This window comes from Plecotus auritus (assembly GCF_963455305.1).
Source record: "Plecotus auritus genome assembly, chromosome: 6".
Taxonomy (NCBI): domain Eukaryota; kingdom Metazoa; phylum Chordata; class Mammalia; order Chiroptera; family Vespertilionidae; genus Plecotus; species Plecotus auritus.
The window spans coordinates 107,746,865-107,760,658 of NC_137773.1; the positions used below are offsets into that span (position 1 = coordinate 107,746,865).

Genomic DNA, 13,794 nt, shown 5'->3' on the forward strand with positions numbered 1-13,794 from the left:
TGGGTCCACTGGGCCTGGGACCCAGAGTGAGCCATGAGGGAGGCCAGCACAGGATGAGGGATGGCAAGAGCTGAGACCTTGGGGCCGACGGGGCACATGGAGGGGTACCAGGCTCAGCTGCTCCTGAGGAGTTGACGTTCTCCTGAAGGCATCTGGGCACAAGAGCAGGAGTGGTGGGGCTCTGCTCTCAGTGCTCTGGGCACCGTCTCTGTCCACTCTCAGGGCCCTCTCTCTCTCAGGGGCTTCCACCTCCAGTGCCTCCTGAGAGAGGAGTGGTGGGTGGGAAGGCAGCCTGTTCGTCTTACCTGGGCATCTCTAAGGACTGAGATAGGTTCCTGAAGCCCCCCGTTCAGGGACCCAGCATGTCTCACCCCCACAGGCTGACCCACTTTTCCCATAGGTACTGCTGTCGCACCCCCAACTCCCCTGGAGCAAGTGGACCAGAGCACATCTGTCCAGAGGACACTGGTGGGCCTGGAGGCTCCGGGAACCTCTGCAGGGGACCACGCTGGCCTGGGCCCCAGGGAGCCACTTGCTCTCCAGGAGGCCAGCCCCCCCCTCCTAGGCACTGAGGCTGCAGATGAATCTGGTGAGGTCCAGTGGCAGGCTGACTGCCAAGTACCACTTGCTCCCAGACCCCCTCCTCTGTGCCGACCCAAGCCTTGGTCGTCACGGGTGCTCATCTTATGGGAATGAAGTGGAAGAACCCTGGGGACCCAGGTATCACTAGGATCCTTGCACTGGGGCCCTGGGCAAGGCCCACCTCTTACTCAGGCTGTTACCCATCTATGAAACTAGGCAGGGGGTAGTTCAGGGAGGTTCCCACACTTAGTACATCTGTCCTGGGTGTCAGAGGCCTGGGTCAGAGCCCCGGCAGGTAGCCTGGGCACCCTGTGCTCAGGGTAGGAGAGGAGGGGAGGGGTGTGGCGGGCAAGAGGAGAGGAAGGAGGAGGACACCTTGCCCCTGACAGATGCAACCCCAGGGATGCTGCCAAAGGGGGCCTCTCCACAGAGGCTGCCGCATCCCCTTGTGGGATGGGGTGTGGGAGAGGTAGGCAGCATCAGGGTGGCCCCGGGTTCCTGGCTAGGACAGGTGGGTGTCCTGGAGGAGGTGCACATGCGCGGCAAGAGTCCAGGGTTTGGGGACACGGACCCTGCACCCCTGCTCTGCCTGTGCTCCCACCCTCTGGGCCCTGGAGGGTGACAGGGGCATGTCATTGGGGACAGCCCCTAGCACATCCCAGACTCTGTCTCACTAGTAGGCCCTGGCGTCCCACCAGCAGAGTCTAGGAAGGTGCTGGAGTCTCTCCCTCCTGGGAGCCAGGATCAGGACTCGGGGGCTCCTGCCGCGGCTCAGGAACGCATGGTGCCCATCAGGTAATGTCCCTGGCACACTGAGCGGGGCATTCTATGAGGGGACATCTGGGAGCAGGGCAGGATGAGTAGGAAGTGGGCTCAGAGCACCCGAGGACATTCCTCATCGGCCCTACCCCAGCCAAAGGGCAGTGCAAGGAGGAGAGGCCACTCTCGGGGCGAGAGGGGTTGGGGGAGCCCCTCCACACGTAGGGCTGGGCCCCGGTCTCTGCGTTCCTTCCCATGCAGTCTGCTGCAGCCCCGGGTGGGGGTGGGGCAGGGACCCATCTTGCCACCAGGGTCAGTGCCCAGCCCCAGAAGTGGATGGGTGGCAGACAACTCACCCCACTGCGTGACCGCAGGATGGAGAGCGCGGCCTGGCCGGGGACAGAGGCCACTGAGCTCTGGGATGTCTGCAGCCACGTGTTCACAGAGACCATGCACCGGACATACATGTACAAGGCCAGCGACCTGGGTGCCGCAGCAAGTAGGCTATGTGTGTGCCCACCGTGCAGTCGGCTGGGGGACACTTGCACGGAGGAGCCATCAGATGGGTGCCAGCCTGCTGTGTCCGCCCCTGCGACCCCAGCCCCTGAGTCCCCTCTGAGGGCATCCCTGGGAGGGGGGCACAGGCAGCAGGTCCTGGATGTCCTCTCTGCAGCCCAAGTTAGCATGCTCCGTGTGCCGGCCTCCAGGAGCCGGGGCCCAGCAGGGAGAGGGTGCTCAGAAGCGCCTCCTCACTGCCTGGAGCCTGCACCGCATCAGGAGGGGCCGCCTTCACCTGGGAGGCCGAGGGGCTCTGTCACCCGAGGGTCTCAGGGCCTTGAGATACCTGGGGCGCCCGATGCGCCTGGGGTCTCTGCCAGCCCCTCGGGGGTCTCGATGCAGGCCCCGCTCACAGACTGCATTGTGGGCTGCGGTGGGTGGCTGTGCTGTGCAGCCTGGACTGCTCCCCACGTTTTTCCTCCTCCCCCCAGGGCCCCCGTCCATGCAGGTCACCATCGAGGACGTGCAGGCACAGGGAGGCAGCACAGCACAATTCCAGGCGGTCATCGAGGGCAACCCGCAGCCCACAGTGACCTGGTATAAGGTAGAGATGTGTGTGGTGGGGGCCCTGTATCTGGAGGGAGAGTGTGAAATCCCCACTGGACATGGCGTGTCACCCCTGGAAGGCAGGGTGGGCCCCAGGACTGGGCTGATTCGCCCACCACCTGTGCCTCCAGGACAGCGTCCAGCTGGCGGACAGTGCGCGGCTCAGCCAGCAGCAGGAAGGGACAACCTACTCCCTGGTGCTGAGGGATGTGGCCCAGCACGATGCCGGGGTCTACACCTGCCTGGCCCAAAATGCTGGTGGCCAGGTGCTGTGCAAGGCGGAGCTGCTGGTACATGGAGGTGAATGAGGGAACCATTCCCAGGTCCCAGCCCGGCTTCCTGCGGGCGTGGGGTCCTGTGGGCTCCCACAGGCTTGGGCATAGGGAACTGCCCCGCAGATACTACAGAGTTGGGGGACAGTGAGATAGGGTGGTGATCTTTGTCCACACTGGTGACTGACTGCTCCCTGGCTATAGGGGCCAGCGACCTGGGCTCGGAGAAGCAAAGCTATCGGAGAAAACTGCACTCTTTCTACGAAGTCAAGGAAGAGATTGGGAGGTATCTCCCCCAGCCCCAGGAGCCCCGCCCCCATCCCTGCCCCAATCTCCCAAACCTGGCCTCCTGGAGTCCCTCACCCAGGATCCCCAGCCCCAGCCCCTGGAACCCTGCCCTCTGGAGCCCTGGTCCCCCAGAAATCCTTGTCTCCTGAGGACCCCACTTATCAGAGGCCACCCCTCAGTCCTCTCTGGACCCCCTGGGAACCCTGTCTAGCCCCCAGCCCCTGCTCTCCCAGAATCCTCACCTCTCAGGAATCTACCTGCCTATCAACTGCAACCCCGCCCCCTCATCCTCAGGAGGCCCGTACCCTGGGAACCCTACCTTTAGGGAGCCCTTGCCTCCCCAGTACCCGATTCCCCCAGCCCCTGCCCTCCAGGAACCCCACTTCCCTCCTTGGAGCTGTCTTGGGAGTCAGCGTGGGCTCCCCTCTTCCTAGAGGTGTGTTCGGCTTTGTGAAGAGGGTGCAGCACAAGGGCAACCAGATGTCCTGTGCTGCCAAGTTCATCCCCCTGCGGAGCAGGACGCGCACCCAGGCCTACCGGGAGCGAGATGTGCTCGCAGAGCTGAGCCACCCGCTGGTTACCAGGCTGCTGGACCAGTTTGAGACTCGCAAAACTCTCATCCTTGTCCTGGAGCTGTATCCAGCCCCCAGCCCCAAGAGCACGAGGAGGGAGCACGCCTCGGGAGAGCAGGGGTCCCCTGGGCGCTGCGGGCCTGTGATCCCGGTGTCCTCGGTCCTTCTTTCCTAGTGGGGGCAGCCAGCTGGGCCTCCCACGTTCCTGTTGCAATGCCGTGTGACTAACCAGCCCAGACATGGCCCTGTCCTCATAGCTCGCTGCCCCTGGAGTCAGGAATTTGAGCAGGGCTGCATCCAGAGGGTCCAAGACAAGCCTGGGCAGGGCCCCTCCCCTGCTCCAAGGCCTCTCTCAGCAGGAGGCCAGGCTGCTTGAATGGCAGCCCTGAGCCCCAAGTGCTGGGATTCCTACTTTGTCCACTCAGGCTCCAGGGAGGGCCATACCCCTTCCCTGCCCCCTCTGGGTCTCACCCCACCACTTGTTGAGAGTCTCTGGGTGTCATGTGCTCACCGCCCCCCCTCCACCTCCCCCAGTCAGCGACCCCTGCCCCTGCAGGGGGTGTGGGCTCTGTGCAGAGTAGAGGATGTCTCCACTCCAACTGCTGCTGGCTACTGGCCTCAGCTCCTCTTCTCAGCCCGGAGGACCCACCTCCCCAGCATGGACCCCCACTTCCACCCCAAGATAAGACATGCCATGGGGAGTGGAGTCGGGTGGGTTCCAGGCCCCAGAGCTTTCCTTGACCTGAGCCCCAGGTGCTCATCGGAGGAACTACTGGACCGCCTGTTCAAGAAGAGTGTGGTGACAGAAGCTGAGGTGACTGCAGCCTGAGCTGTCTGCCCAGCCAATAGGCTTGCATGTATACCCACCAGGCTTCCTACTCCCCCCACACCCCCCTGCAGATACAGCCTCCCCTCTTGCACAGTGTGCCCCAGCTCAGAGACCTTTTGGGGTCTCCAGAGCCTCACAAAGTGTCACAGCTCCTCAGTCAACTCTCGAAGACCTCCTGGCCAGGGCTCACCACTTCCCTCTCCCAGCCTGCACCTGGCCAGTGGGCCAACCCTTGCCTTCCCCTGAAACATCAAGCTTCCTGTTTTGCTCAGGTGGCTTCACACATCCAAACCCTCCCCACCTTCATGGCCCAGAGGAATCCCTGTGCCCAGGCTCATGGGGTCTGGTAGATGGGCGCAGGGCAGGGAGGAAAGCAGAGGGGGAGGGGGAGGTCGAGGCTGCCTGTCTCGCCTGAGCAATGGCCTTTGCCACCGTAGGTCAAGGTCTACATCCAACAGCTGGTGGAGGGGTTGCACTACCTGCACAGCCATGGCATCCTCCACCTGGACATAAAGGTACTTGCCCCACCAACCCTGTGTCCCAGAGCCCTGGGAGGGGCAGATGGGAGCCTGGAGTCTGCAGGCTGGAAAGGCACAGGCCCCCACTTCCAGTTTTCCTGTCAGGATTTACTCACTTTGGGAGATGGGAAGCTCTCTACTTTACCAGCAGCCTCTGCAGGTGGGGTGTGTCTCTGATAGAGCAGAGGCTGTCCCCAAATGGTACTGAAACCTGCCCCGGCCCCCACTGGCCTCTTCATCTCATGGGACATCTCCTCACAGACTCCCTAGATGCCCCCCCTCTCAGACCTGGCAGCCCCAGGAGTCACGTCCATAGGTTGAGGCCTTACCCACTTCATGACTCTGTCCAACAGCCCCCCAACATCCTGATGGTGCATCCTGCTCGGGAAGACATTAAAATCTGCGACTTTGGCTTTGCCCAAAAAATCACCTTGGCAGAGCCAAAGTATAGCAAGTACGGGTCCCCCGAGTTTGTGTCCCCGGAGATCATCGAGCAGACCCCTGTGAGCGAGGCCTCTGACATCTGGTGAGCGGGTGGGCCCCCAGGGACAAAGCCACCATGACAGCCCATCCTCCTGTTCTCTGCCTCCCCTCCTCTCAGCTGCCATTCCCCTCACGCCCCTGACCCGGGGGCCAGGCTGGGTGACTCACAGCTGTGGTTTTGTTCCCACAGGGCTATGGGGGTCATCTCCTACCTCAGGTGAGCAGACCTGTGCCCCATCTCCTCAGAAGAAATCCCAGACTCCACCCGCTGGCTCTCCCCAGATCAGAGACCTGAGACCCAAGGGGCAGCTAGTTTGGAAGCAAGCAGTTTGCCAACTCGGATAAGGGGTTTGCCCAGGGCTTTTCACCATACCCTGTCCCAGAGGAGCTCTTCCCAGTGGGTTCGTGAGGCACAGCGCCAAGCTGTTTCCTCAGAGGGTCTGGCTGGTTTGTCCAGGGGCCCTCCATAGCAGTCACTGCCCGAGGACGCTGCTGGTGTAGACGGAGCCTGGGTCTCCTCTGCAGGTGGAGCCCTCTTCCCACCTCAGGCTGAGGCCTGGTGCCCGCCGGGCTAACCCTTGATCTCTTCCAGGCTGAGCCCAGATCCCCACTCCAGCCCGAGCCTGCATATCTGGGCAAGTCTGAGACACTTGCTGGGACTCTGAGGGAACTAAGACGCCATCCCAGTCAGGGGTCCGCCAACCCACCCCATGGGACCCAGCGATCTGGGGTCACGTATGAGGGCCCGACACTCTCTGTGCTTTCAGCTTGACCTGCGTGTCCCCATTTGCGGGCGAGAGTGACCGAGCAACCCTCCTGAACGTGCTGGAGGGGCGGGTGTCCTGGAGCAGCCCGGTGGCTGCACACCTCAGCCTGGATGCTCAGGACTTTATCAAGGCTGCCCTGCAGAGGGTCCCCGAGTGAGTGTGCATGCCCTCCTCTCCTCCCCCATCACCTGTTCAGGAGACCAGCGGACCCCTGGCCTGACCCCCGGCTTGGTCTCCTCACAGAAGCCGGCCCAGTGCAGCCCAGTGCCTTGCCCACCCCTGGTTCCAGGTGAGTAGGCTGAATCTAGCAGGCCTGGCGAACAGGGAGGAAAAATAAGGCCAAGAGGGGTGGGGCCTAACACCAGGGTCTCCCCCAACACACGTGGCTTTCTCACCTGGGCACCCCCAGAAGTCCCTGCCTGCGGAGGAGGCCCACTTCATCAACACCAAGCAACTCAAGTTCCTCTTGGCCCGCAGCCGCTGGCAGGTGAGCCAGGCCGCAGTGAGGGGGGAGGGCGGGGCGCGGGACGCCAGGGGCGGGCGCTGCGGGATGGCTGAGGAGTGGGGCAGGGAGGGGCTGGAGGCAGGTGGGGGGAGCTAAGGTCCCAGGGCTGGCTGTGCGCAGGGAGGCGGGGGCTGGGCATCCTTCTTTCAGAATCTGTGTTCGCTGAGCTGACAGGACGGGACACAAACACAGAGTCCTGGGGTGTAGGGAATGAGGAAAGGGCTTTTAACGCCCCCCATCTCCTGGGTCCCCCATCTGGGGGCACCGGAGTCGGGAGGCAGTGGACACTGGCTGACGCCCCTCATCCCCGCGCCCCCAGCGCTCCCTGATGAGCTATAAGTCCATCCTGGTGATGCGCTCCATCCCGGAGCTGCTCCAGGGCCCACCCGACAGCCCGTCCCTCGGCGTGGCCCGGCACCTGCGCGGCGACGCCAGCGCCTCTTCCAGCAGTTCCTCGTCCTCCGACAACGAGCTGGCACCCTTTGCCCGGGCCAAGTCGCTGCCACCCTCCCCGGTGACGCACTCCCCCCTGGTGCACCCGCGAGGGTTCCTGCGGCCATCGGCCAGCCTGCCCGAGGAGGCCGAGGCCTGTCCTCCCCAGGAGGCCGTGCCTTGGCCCGCATTGCCCGGGGGCGCAGAGCCCGCAGCTGCCCCGGGCTGTGTGCCCCGTCAGAGCGTCATCCGCAGCCTGTTCTACCAGCAGGCCGACCAGAGTCCGCAGGCGGGCCAGAGTCCGCAGCGTGGGGCCCCCGCCACGGGCAGGCGGGTGTCTGCCCGGCGGAGGCACCTGCTCAAGGGCGGCTACTTTGCGGGCGCCGTGCCAGGCCTGCGCGAGCCGCTGCTGGAGCACCGCGCGCTGGAGGAGGCGGCCGCCCGAGAGGAGCGGGCTGCTGTGGCAGCCATGGCACCCTCCTTGGAAACTTCCCCCAACCCGCCCAGCGTCAGCACCGGCGCCCCCGGAGGCCCCTGCCTCAGCCATTCCCTGGGCTCCGACTGTCCCCGTGGGGCTGGCCCCTCCAGAGAGGCCTGCCATGAGGGGCAGGGTCTCTCACCCAACCTCTGGGGCCTCCAGGCTGAAACAGGAGGGGAGAGCATGCCCAGAGAGGTGGAAGGGCAGAGACCATTTTCATCTACTGGTGGAGATTCTTGCCTTGCTGAGCAAGAGGGGTCCTCCCAGGACAGCTGTGGGGGGCAGCCAGCTCCTTTCTGTCACCCTCAGAGGGGTCCTGCCACCAGGAAGGGCTCTGATGCCCCTGAGGCTGTTGCACCCCAGGCTCCTGGCTCCTTTCCTCCAGGGCACTGCCTGGAGGCTCTCTTGGCAACCTCGAGCACCTTCCTCTCCGGGGGACTGCAAGCTCCCTCCTCCCCAGCTCAAGCAAGCCTCCAGTCAGGCCCTAAGAGGGGGCTGGAGGCCACCCTGTTCCCTGGGAGGCCCAGTCTGCCCAGCTCTCCAGGGCCAGCCTCCCCATCTGGCATGGCGCCCAGCTCCTCCCTGGACACCGAGGATCTAGCCCAGGAGACAGAGGGCCTGTGGGAGTCTGAGCCCAGCCCACCTCAGCCTCAGGAGCAGGCGACCTCTCGAAAGTTCTCCCTGGGGCACCATGGAGGTTATGCAGGGCTGGCCGGCTATGGCGCCTTTGCCTTTGGTGGGGATGCGGGAGGCATGCTGGGACAGGGACCCCTGTGGGCCCGGATGACCTGGGCCACCTCTCAGTCCTTGGAGGAACAGGATGAAACAGGGGCCGAGAGCCCACTCCCCCAGGTCAGCGTGGTGCCCCTGCCAGAGGGCAGCGGGGGCAGGGGATCCCAGGTGTCGCTGGTGCAGATCCAGGACCTGTCAGGGGACATGGAGGCAGCAGACACCATGTCTCTGGATATATCGGAGGTGGAGCCTGCTTACCTCAACCTGTCGAACCTGTACGACATCAAGTACCTTCCCTTTGAGTTCATGCTCTTCAGGAAGATACCCAAGCCAGAGCTGCCACCATCCCCAGCGTCGGAGACCAGAGAGGAGCTGGCTGAGCTCCCAGAGACCACGTGGTCCTGGCAGGGCAGGCTGGGCCTGCCTGCCAGCCTGGAGATCAGGGAAGAGCTGGAGGACAGTGAGGCCCTGTTCAGGGAGGCAGATGGCAGCAGGAAGCGCAAGTGGTCACCCCCCTCCAGTGGCCCCCTGCGCTTCCCTGGGAGGCATGCCCTGCTGGAAGAGCCTGTGGAACTGGGGCTGCGCCAGAGGGTGAGGGCCTCAGTGGCCCATATCTCCAGCCTCCTGAGAGGCAGGCCTCAAGGTGACTCCCCCCTCCCCATCATGGGGGCTTCTGGGCCCGGCCAGGTGTGCCCCCTCTGTACCTTGGGGCGCCTTGCACACATGCCCAGGAATCACAGCTCAGGAGCCCACCAGAGGCAGGAAGCCCTCCCTACCCCTTCCTGTGCCTGTGCTGCCCACCATGCACATGGGCTTCTGTTCCCAAGGTCACCTTCTTGGCTTCATCCCCTCCCATGTGCCTTTGAGCCCTAGTGCAGGGACCTGGAGCAACTGCAGGGGTTACACCCCCGTGGAGAGGATCCTTCCAGAGCCAGTCTTCCTGACCCCTGACCCTCACTGACCCCACCCAACCCCAGATCTCAGACAGGACTTCCAGGCACCTGTGCTCCTGAGCTGCTGGCCTTACTTGCCCCAGAATGGACAGATGCTGACAGGCTAGGGACGGGGTGGACTCCACAGCAGATTTAGTTTGTTTCCCCCAAAAAAAAACCCTAGGATCTGGGCTTTTCTGTGACATGGGAATCTGGCAGTGGGTGGTAGGTGGCCCCAGAGTCCTCCTCCCGTGCTCCTGATGGCAGTGCCAGGCAGCTGGCTGCCCAAAGGGCCCAGCCACTTGGTGTGACCTCCCTTGGCCCTGTCCTCCATGCAGGTCCAGAGAAGGAGGGTCCCCCTAGGAAAAAGGCAGGCCTAGTTTCCTTCCGGCTGTCAGGTCTGAAGAGCAGAGACCAAGGTGAGTGTGCTTCCTGGGACTGGGTCCCCCTGCCGCCCAGGAGACCACCATGCCCAGGCCAGCAGGGTGCAAGCTAAAACCCATAGTGCCGAGCCCAGATGGGGGTGCTCAGCTCCCTGGTGGTCAGGACTGAGCACTGCCTGGAGAAGGTGCTAGTGCTGAAGATGAACTGGGTGAGGGTGGGCTTCTCTCTAGTATCCCTGCCTCGGGTTTTACGTTCTGGCCTGGGATCACCTCTGACACTTGGTCCACCTCCCTTCTCCAGCGCCGTCCTTCCTAAGGGAGCTTGCAGATGAGACAGTGGTCCTGGGCCAGTCTGTGACTCTTGCCTGCCAAGTGTCAGCCCAGCCAGCTGCCCAGGCCACCTGGAATAAAGGTAAGAGCTATCCTGGTGTTGGGGAGGTGGGGGAGGTGGGCGGGTGGCAGGACAGCAGGGGGCATTCCTTGACTTCATGGCCATCAACTTACAGAGGGAAACTGAGGCCCAGATAGGGTGTGGGGCTGGGTGTTTTGAGCTGCCCCCCAGGCTTGCTTTGTCCCAATGCAGATGGGGTCATCCTGGAGAGCAGCCGCCGCCTCCTCATCTCCTCCACACTAAAGAACTTCCACCTTCTGACCATCCTGGTGGTGACCACTGAGGACCTAGGCGTATACACATGTAGCGTGCACAATGCCCTGGGCATGGCAGCCACCACAGCTGTCCTCCGGAAGGCAGGTGTGTGGGCCTCGCCAGGCCATCTCAGCAGGGACTGGGAGCGGGGCTCCTCCAGGCTGTCACCTCCTCCCTGAGTTTCCAATGGGGCAGGCAGGCCTAGCTCTTAGACCCCACTGGTCCCTAGAGGGGATCAGGTGCCCTGCTCTACCACTCAGCCAAGCTAAGGCATCTCTTACCAGAACTTGCGGTGGGCAGGGGCCTGCGAGTGAGGGCCACTCCATGGGCTCCTGGACGTACACTAGATGAAGGAACCCCGTGGTCAGGCAGGCAGACTCCTCCTGAGCCTCCAGCAGGAGAGGCACCAGATCCCTCTGCCAGGCAGCACTGGAATGGGACCCTGGAATCTATGGGACCAGGGGAGGGTGGGCTCAGGGCCTGACAGTAGGATGCAGGGGTGGGGACAGGGGTTTAGAGCTGCATGGGCCGCCCCTGGAAGCCCACCTCAGACCACTTTCTGTGGGCCCTGCAGAGCGCCCCTCGTCCTCCCCACGCCCAGACATCGGGGAGGTGTATACTGATGGGGTCTTGCTGGTCTGGAAGCCCGTGGAGTCCTATGGCCCTGTGACCTACATCGTGCAGTGCAGCCTGGAAGGTAGGGCTGTGCCTGCGCCATCAACTCCTGGGGGGCCCTGTGACTAGTTGGGGGGGTGCAGGAAGTACCAGGCCACTCTGTGCTTCTGGGCACCCAGGGGGGAAGTACTGGCCCCCTCTGTGCTCCTGAGCAGCCTTCCTCGGGGAGGGGTCTCTCTATCTGGGACTCTGGTGGGAAGCCCTGGAGCTATCCCTCACCCGCTCTGTGTGGCCAGGTGGCAGCTGGAGCACGCTGGCCTCAGACATCTTTGATTGCTGCTACCTGGCCAGCAAGCTCTCTGGAGGCGGTGTGTATGCCTTTCGGACTGCGTGCGTCAGCAAGGCCGGCATGGGTCCCTACAGCAGCCCCTCTGAGCAGGTCCACCTGGGAGGGCCCAGGCACCTGGGTGAGCCTCTGCAGGACCTGGTGGGTGTCGGGTGGCGGTCCCTTTGGAATTGCCCTGCCACTTCACCTTCACCAAAATACATGCAGTCATTAGGGAGGTTTGTTCTGGCTAGTATGCTGCCCCTCCTCCCTCCCCAAATGGTCCAAAGAATGAGAGGCCAAGTGTGGGTTTAAAGGGTGCCAGGGAAGGGGTGCAAGGAGACAAGGTTGGGGAGCTGGGGCAAGGGGCAGTCACCGGCTTCTCTCCCCACAGCGTCTGAGGAGAGCTGCCCTGCACCGCCAGCCCAGCCGCTCCCCAGCACGCAGACCTTCGCCTTCCAAACACAGATCCGAAGGTGCGGCAGCTCCCCAATCCGCTCTCCAGCATCTGCACCCCCTCCTTCCCTGCTGGGCTTCCTCCTGCAGCTCTGAGAGTAGGGAGGGGCTGCAGGAAGGCACGTGGGGGACAGGTGGGGTCCTCAGTAGCCTAGCCTGTGCCTCCTCACCAGGGGCCGCTTCAGCGTGGTGCGGCAGTGCCGGGAGAAGGCCAGCGGCCGGGAGCTGGCTGCCAAGATCATCCCCTACCGCCCAGAGGACAGGACGGCCGTGCTTAGCGAGTACGAGGCCCTCAAGGGCCTGCGCAACCCGCACTTGGCCCAGCTGCAGGCCGCCTACCTCAGCCCCCGGCACCTGGTCCTCATCCTGGAGCTGTGCTCAGGGCCAGAGCTGCTCCCCTGCCTGGCCGAGCGGTGAGGGGCCACCTGGCCTGGATGCAGGGCTGGGGGAGGAGAAGCACAGTGCTGGAGGCTCACTACCTGGCTGGCCTCTGCCTCCACCAGGAAGGGGCTCAGCGGAAACCCACCAAGCTGAGCCCTCCCCATGTGCCCCCAGGGCCTCCTATTCGGAATCTGAGGTGAAGGACTACCTGTGGCAGATGCTGAGCGCCACCCAGTACCTGCACGCACAGCGCATCCTGCATCTGGACCTCAGGTCCGAGAACATGATCGTCACGGAGTACAACCTGCTCAAGGTGGTTGACTTGGGCAATGCCCAGAGCCTCGCCCAGGAAACGGTCCCGCCCTCAGAGAGGTTCAGAGACTACGTGGAGACCATGGGTGCGTGGGGTAGGGGGTGGGCCAGGAGCCAGTCCCTCCCGCAGTTTTGCCTCCAGGCCTCACCTGTGCCCCCTCTTTCCCAGCCCCGGAGCTCCTGGAGGGCCAGGGTGCCGTCCCACAGACTGACATCTGGGCCATCGGTGTGACGGCGTTCATAATGTGAGTTGCCGCGTGATGGGCACGGGAGGCAGGGGTGAGGGAGTTGCGGGGACTGGTGTGGGATCCATTAGGATGACCTCAGACCCCCTTGTGACCTGAGTCCCCTACCCCACTCCCATGCAGGTTGAGCGCTGAGTATCCAGTGAGCAGCGAGGGCACGCGAGGCATGCAGAAAGGCCTGCGCAAAGGGCTCATCTTGCTGAGTCGCTGCTACGCGGGGCTGTCCGGGGGAGCCGTGGCCTTCCTGCAGAGCACACTGTGCGCGCACCCCTGGTAAGGTGGCCCTGTCCCCCAACCCCCACCCTGCCGCCCCCAGCTGCCCGTCCTGCCCAACTCCCTGTGCCCTACACCCGCCAGAGCAGGCTGACACCCCACCACCACCACCACCACCACTCTCCACGCTCCAGGGGCCGGCCGAGCGCATCCAGCTGCCTACAGTGCCCATGGCTGACTGAGGAGGGCCCAGCCTGCTCCCAGCCCTCCACCGTGACCTTCCCCACCGCACGTCTGCGTGCCTTTGTGCAAGAGCGTGAGAAGAAGCGGGCACTGCTGTACAAGAAGCACAACCTGGCCCAAGTGTGCTGAGTGCTTGGTCCTGCTGTGTATAGGGGAAGGGGGAAGGGGGGAGGGGGGAGGGGGGGGTCACACTGCTAGGCCGCACACCTGGCCTGGCCTCCATATGCGGTATATGCACAGACACACCAATAAAAACCAGAACCGCACGAGGCATCATCTATTTCACTGTTTTGTTTTGGGGAAGAGGGTAAGGGCCCTGCACCTCCTGGGGTTTGGGGAACCGTCCATTTAGCAGAACTGCCCTTCCTGGTTCATGGATTGAAAGAGCCTGTCAGGGCAGCCTCACTAGAGGTAACCAGCTTACAAACAGAGCCCACCCCCCATGCCACACAACCTGGCACATTGGTCCCTCAGCCTCAGCCCACTGGCCAGTCCTGAGGTATCTCCACTGGAACTCCTGAGCTCCAAGGTGCACAGATTAAACGGTTCCCATGGCGAGCTTCCTGGCCTCTGGTCCTCCATCAAGGCCTCTAGGAAAGGCCACTGCAGCCCTTTCTTGGTCTGAGGCAGGAGGAGCCTGGTGAGTGACCAGCCAGGCCACCCAGAGGGATTTGAGAGGTGGGCTCAGAGCTAGGGAAGGTGTTAATAGAAGCTGCTGAAGG

The 13,794-nt window shown here is 63.5% G+C and overlaps 1 protein-coding gene across 1 annotated transcript in view; it reads left to right on the forward strand.

The window, feature by feature from the left end:
- Positions 1-13,346, forward strand: part of OBSCN (obscurin, cytoskeletal calmodulin and titin-interacting RhoGEF) — a gene marked incomplete at its 5' end in the record, with an annotated part of 172,327 nt that extends 158,981 nt beyond the window's left edge. The window contains 23 exon segments of the mRNA XM_080676888.1: positions 2,331-2,443; positions 2,577-2,745; positions 2,922-3,003; positions 3,440-3,640; positions 4,331-4,391; positions 4,844-4,921; positions 5,278-5,450; positions 5,598-5,624; positions 6,175-6,327; positions 6,418-6,463; positions 6,584-6,661; positions 6,999-8,964; positions 9,592-9,672; positions 9,938-10,048; positions 10,220-10,387; positions 10,857-10,979; positions 11,194-11,364; positions 11,617-11,698; positions 11,852-12,091; positions 12,234-12,457; positions 12,541-12,616; positions 12,740-12,889; positions 13,024-13,346. Of these exon segments, the coding sequence (XP_080533014.1) occupies positions 2,331-2,443; positions 2,577-2,745; positions 2,922-3,003; positions 3,440-3,640; positions 4,331-4,391; positions 4,844-4,921; positions 5,278-5,450; positions 5,598-5,624; positions 6,175-6,327; positions 6,418-6,463; positions 6,584-6,661; positions 6,999-8,964; positions 9,592-9,672; positions 9,938-10,048; positions 10,220-10,387; positions 10,857-10,979; positions 11,194-11,364; positions 11,617-11,698; positions 11,852-12,091; positions 12,234-12,457; positions 12,541-12,616; positions 12,740-12,889; positions 13,024-13,201 (4,751 nt within the window). The 3' untranslated portion in view covers positions 13,202-13,346.
- Positions 13,347-13,794: the final 448 nt, after the last annotated feature.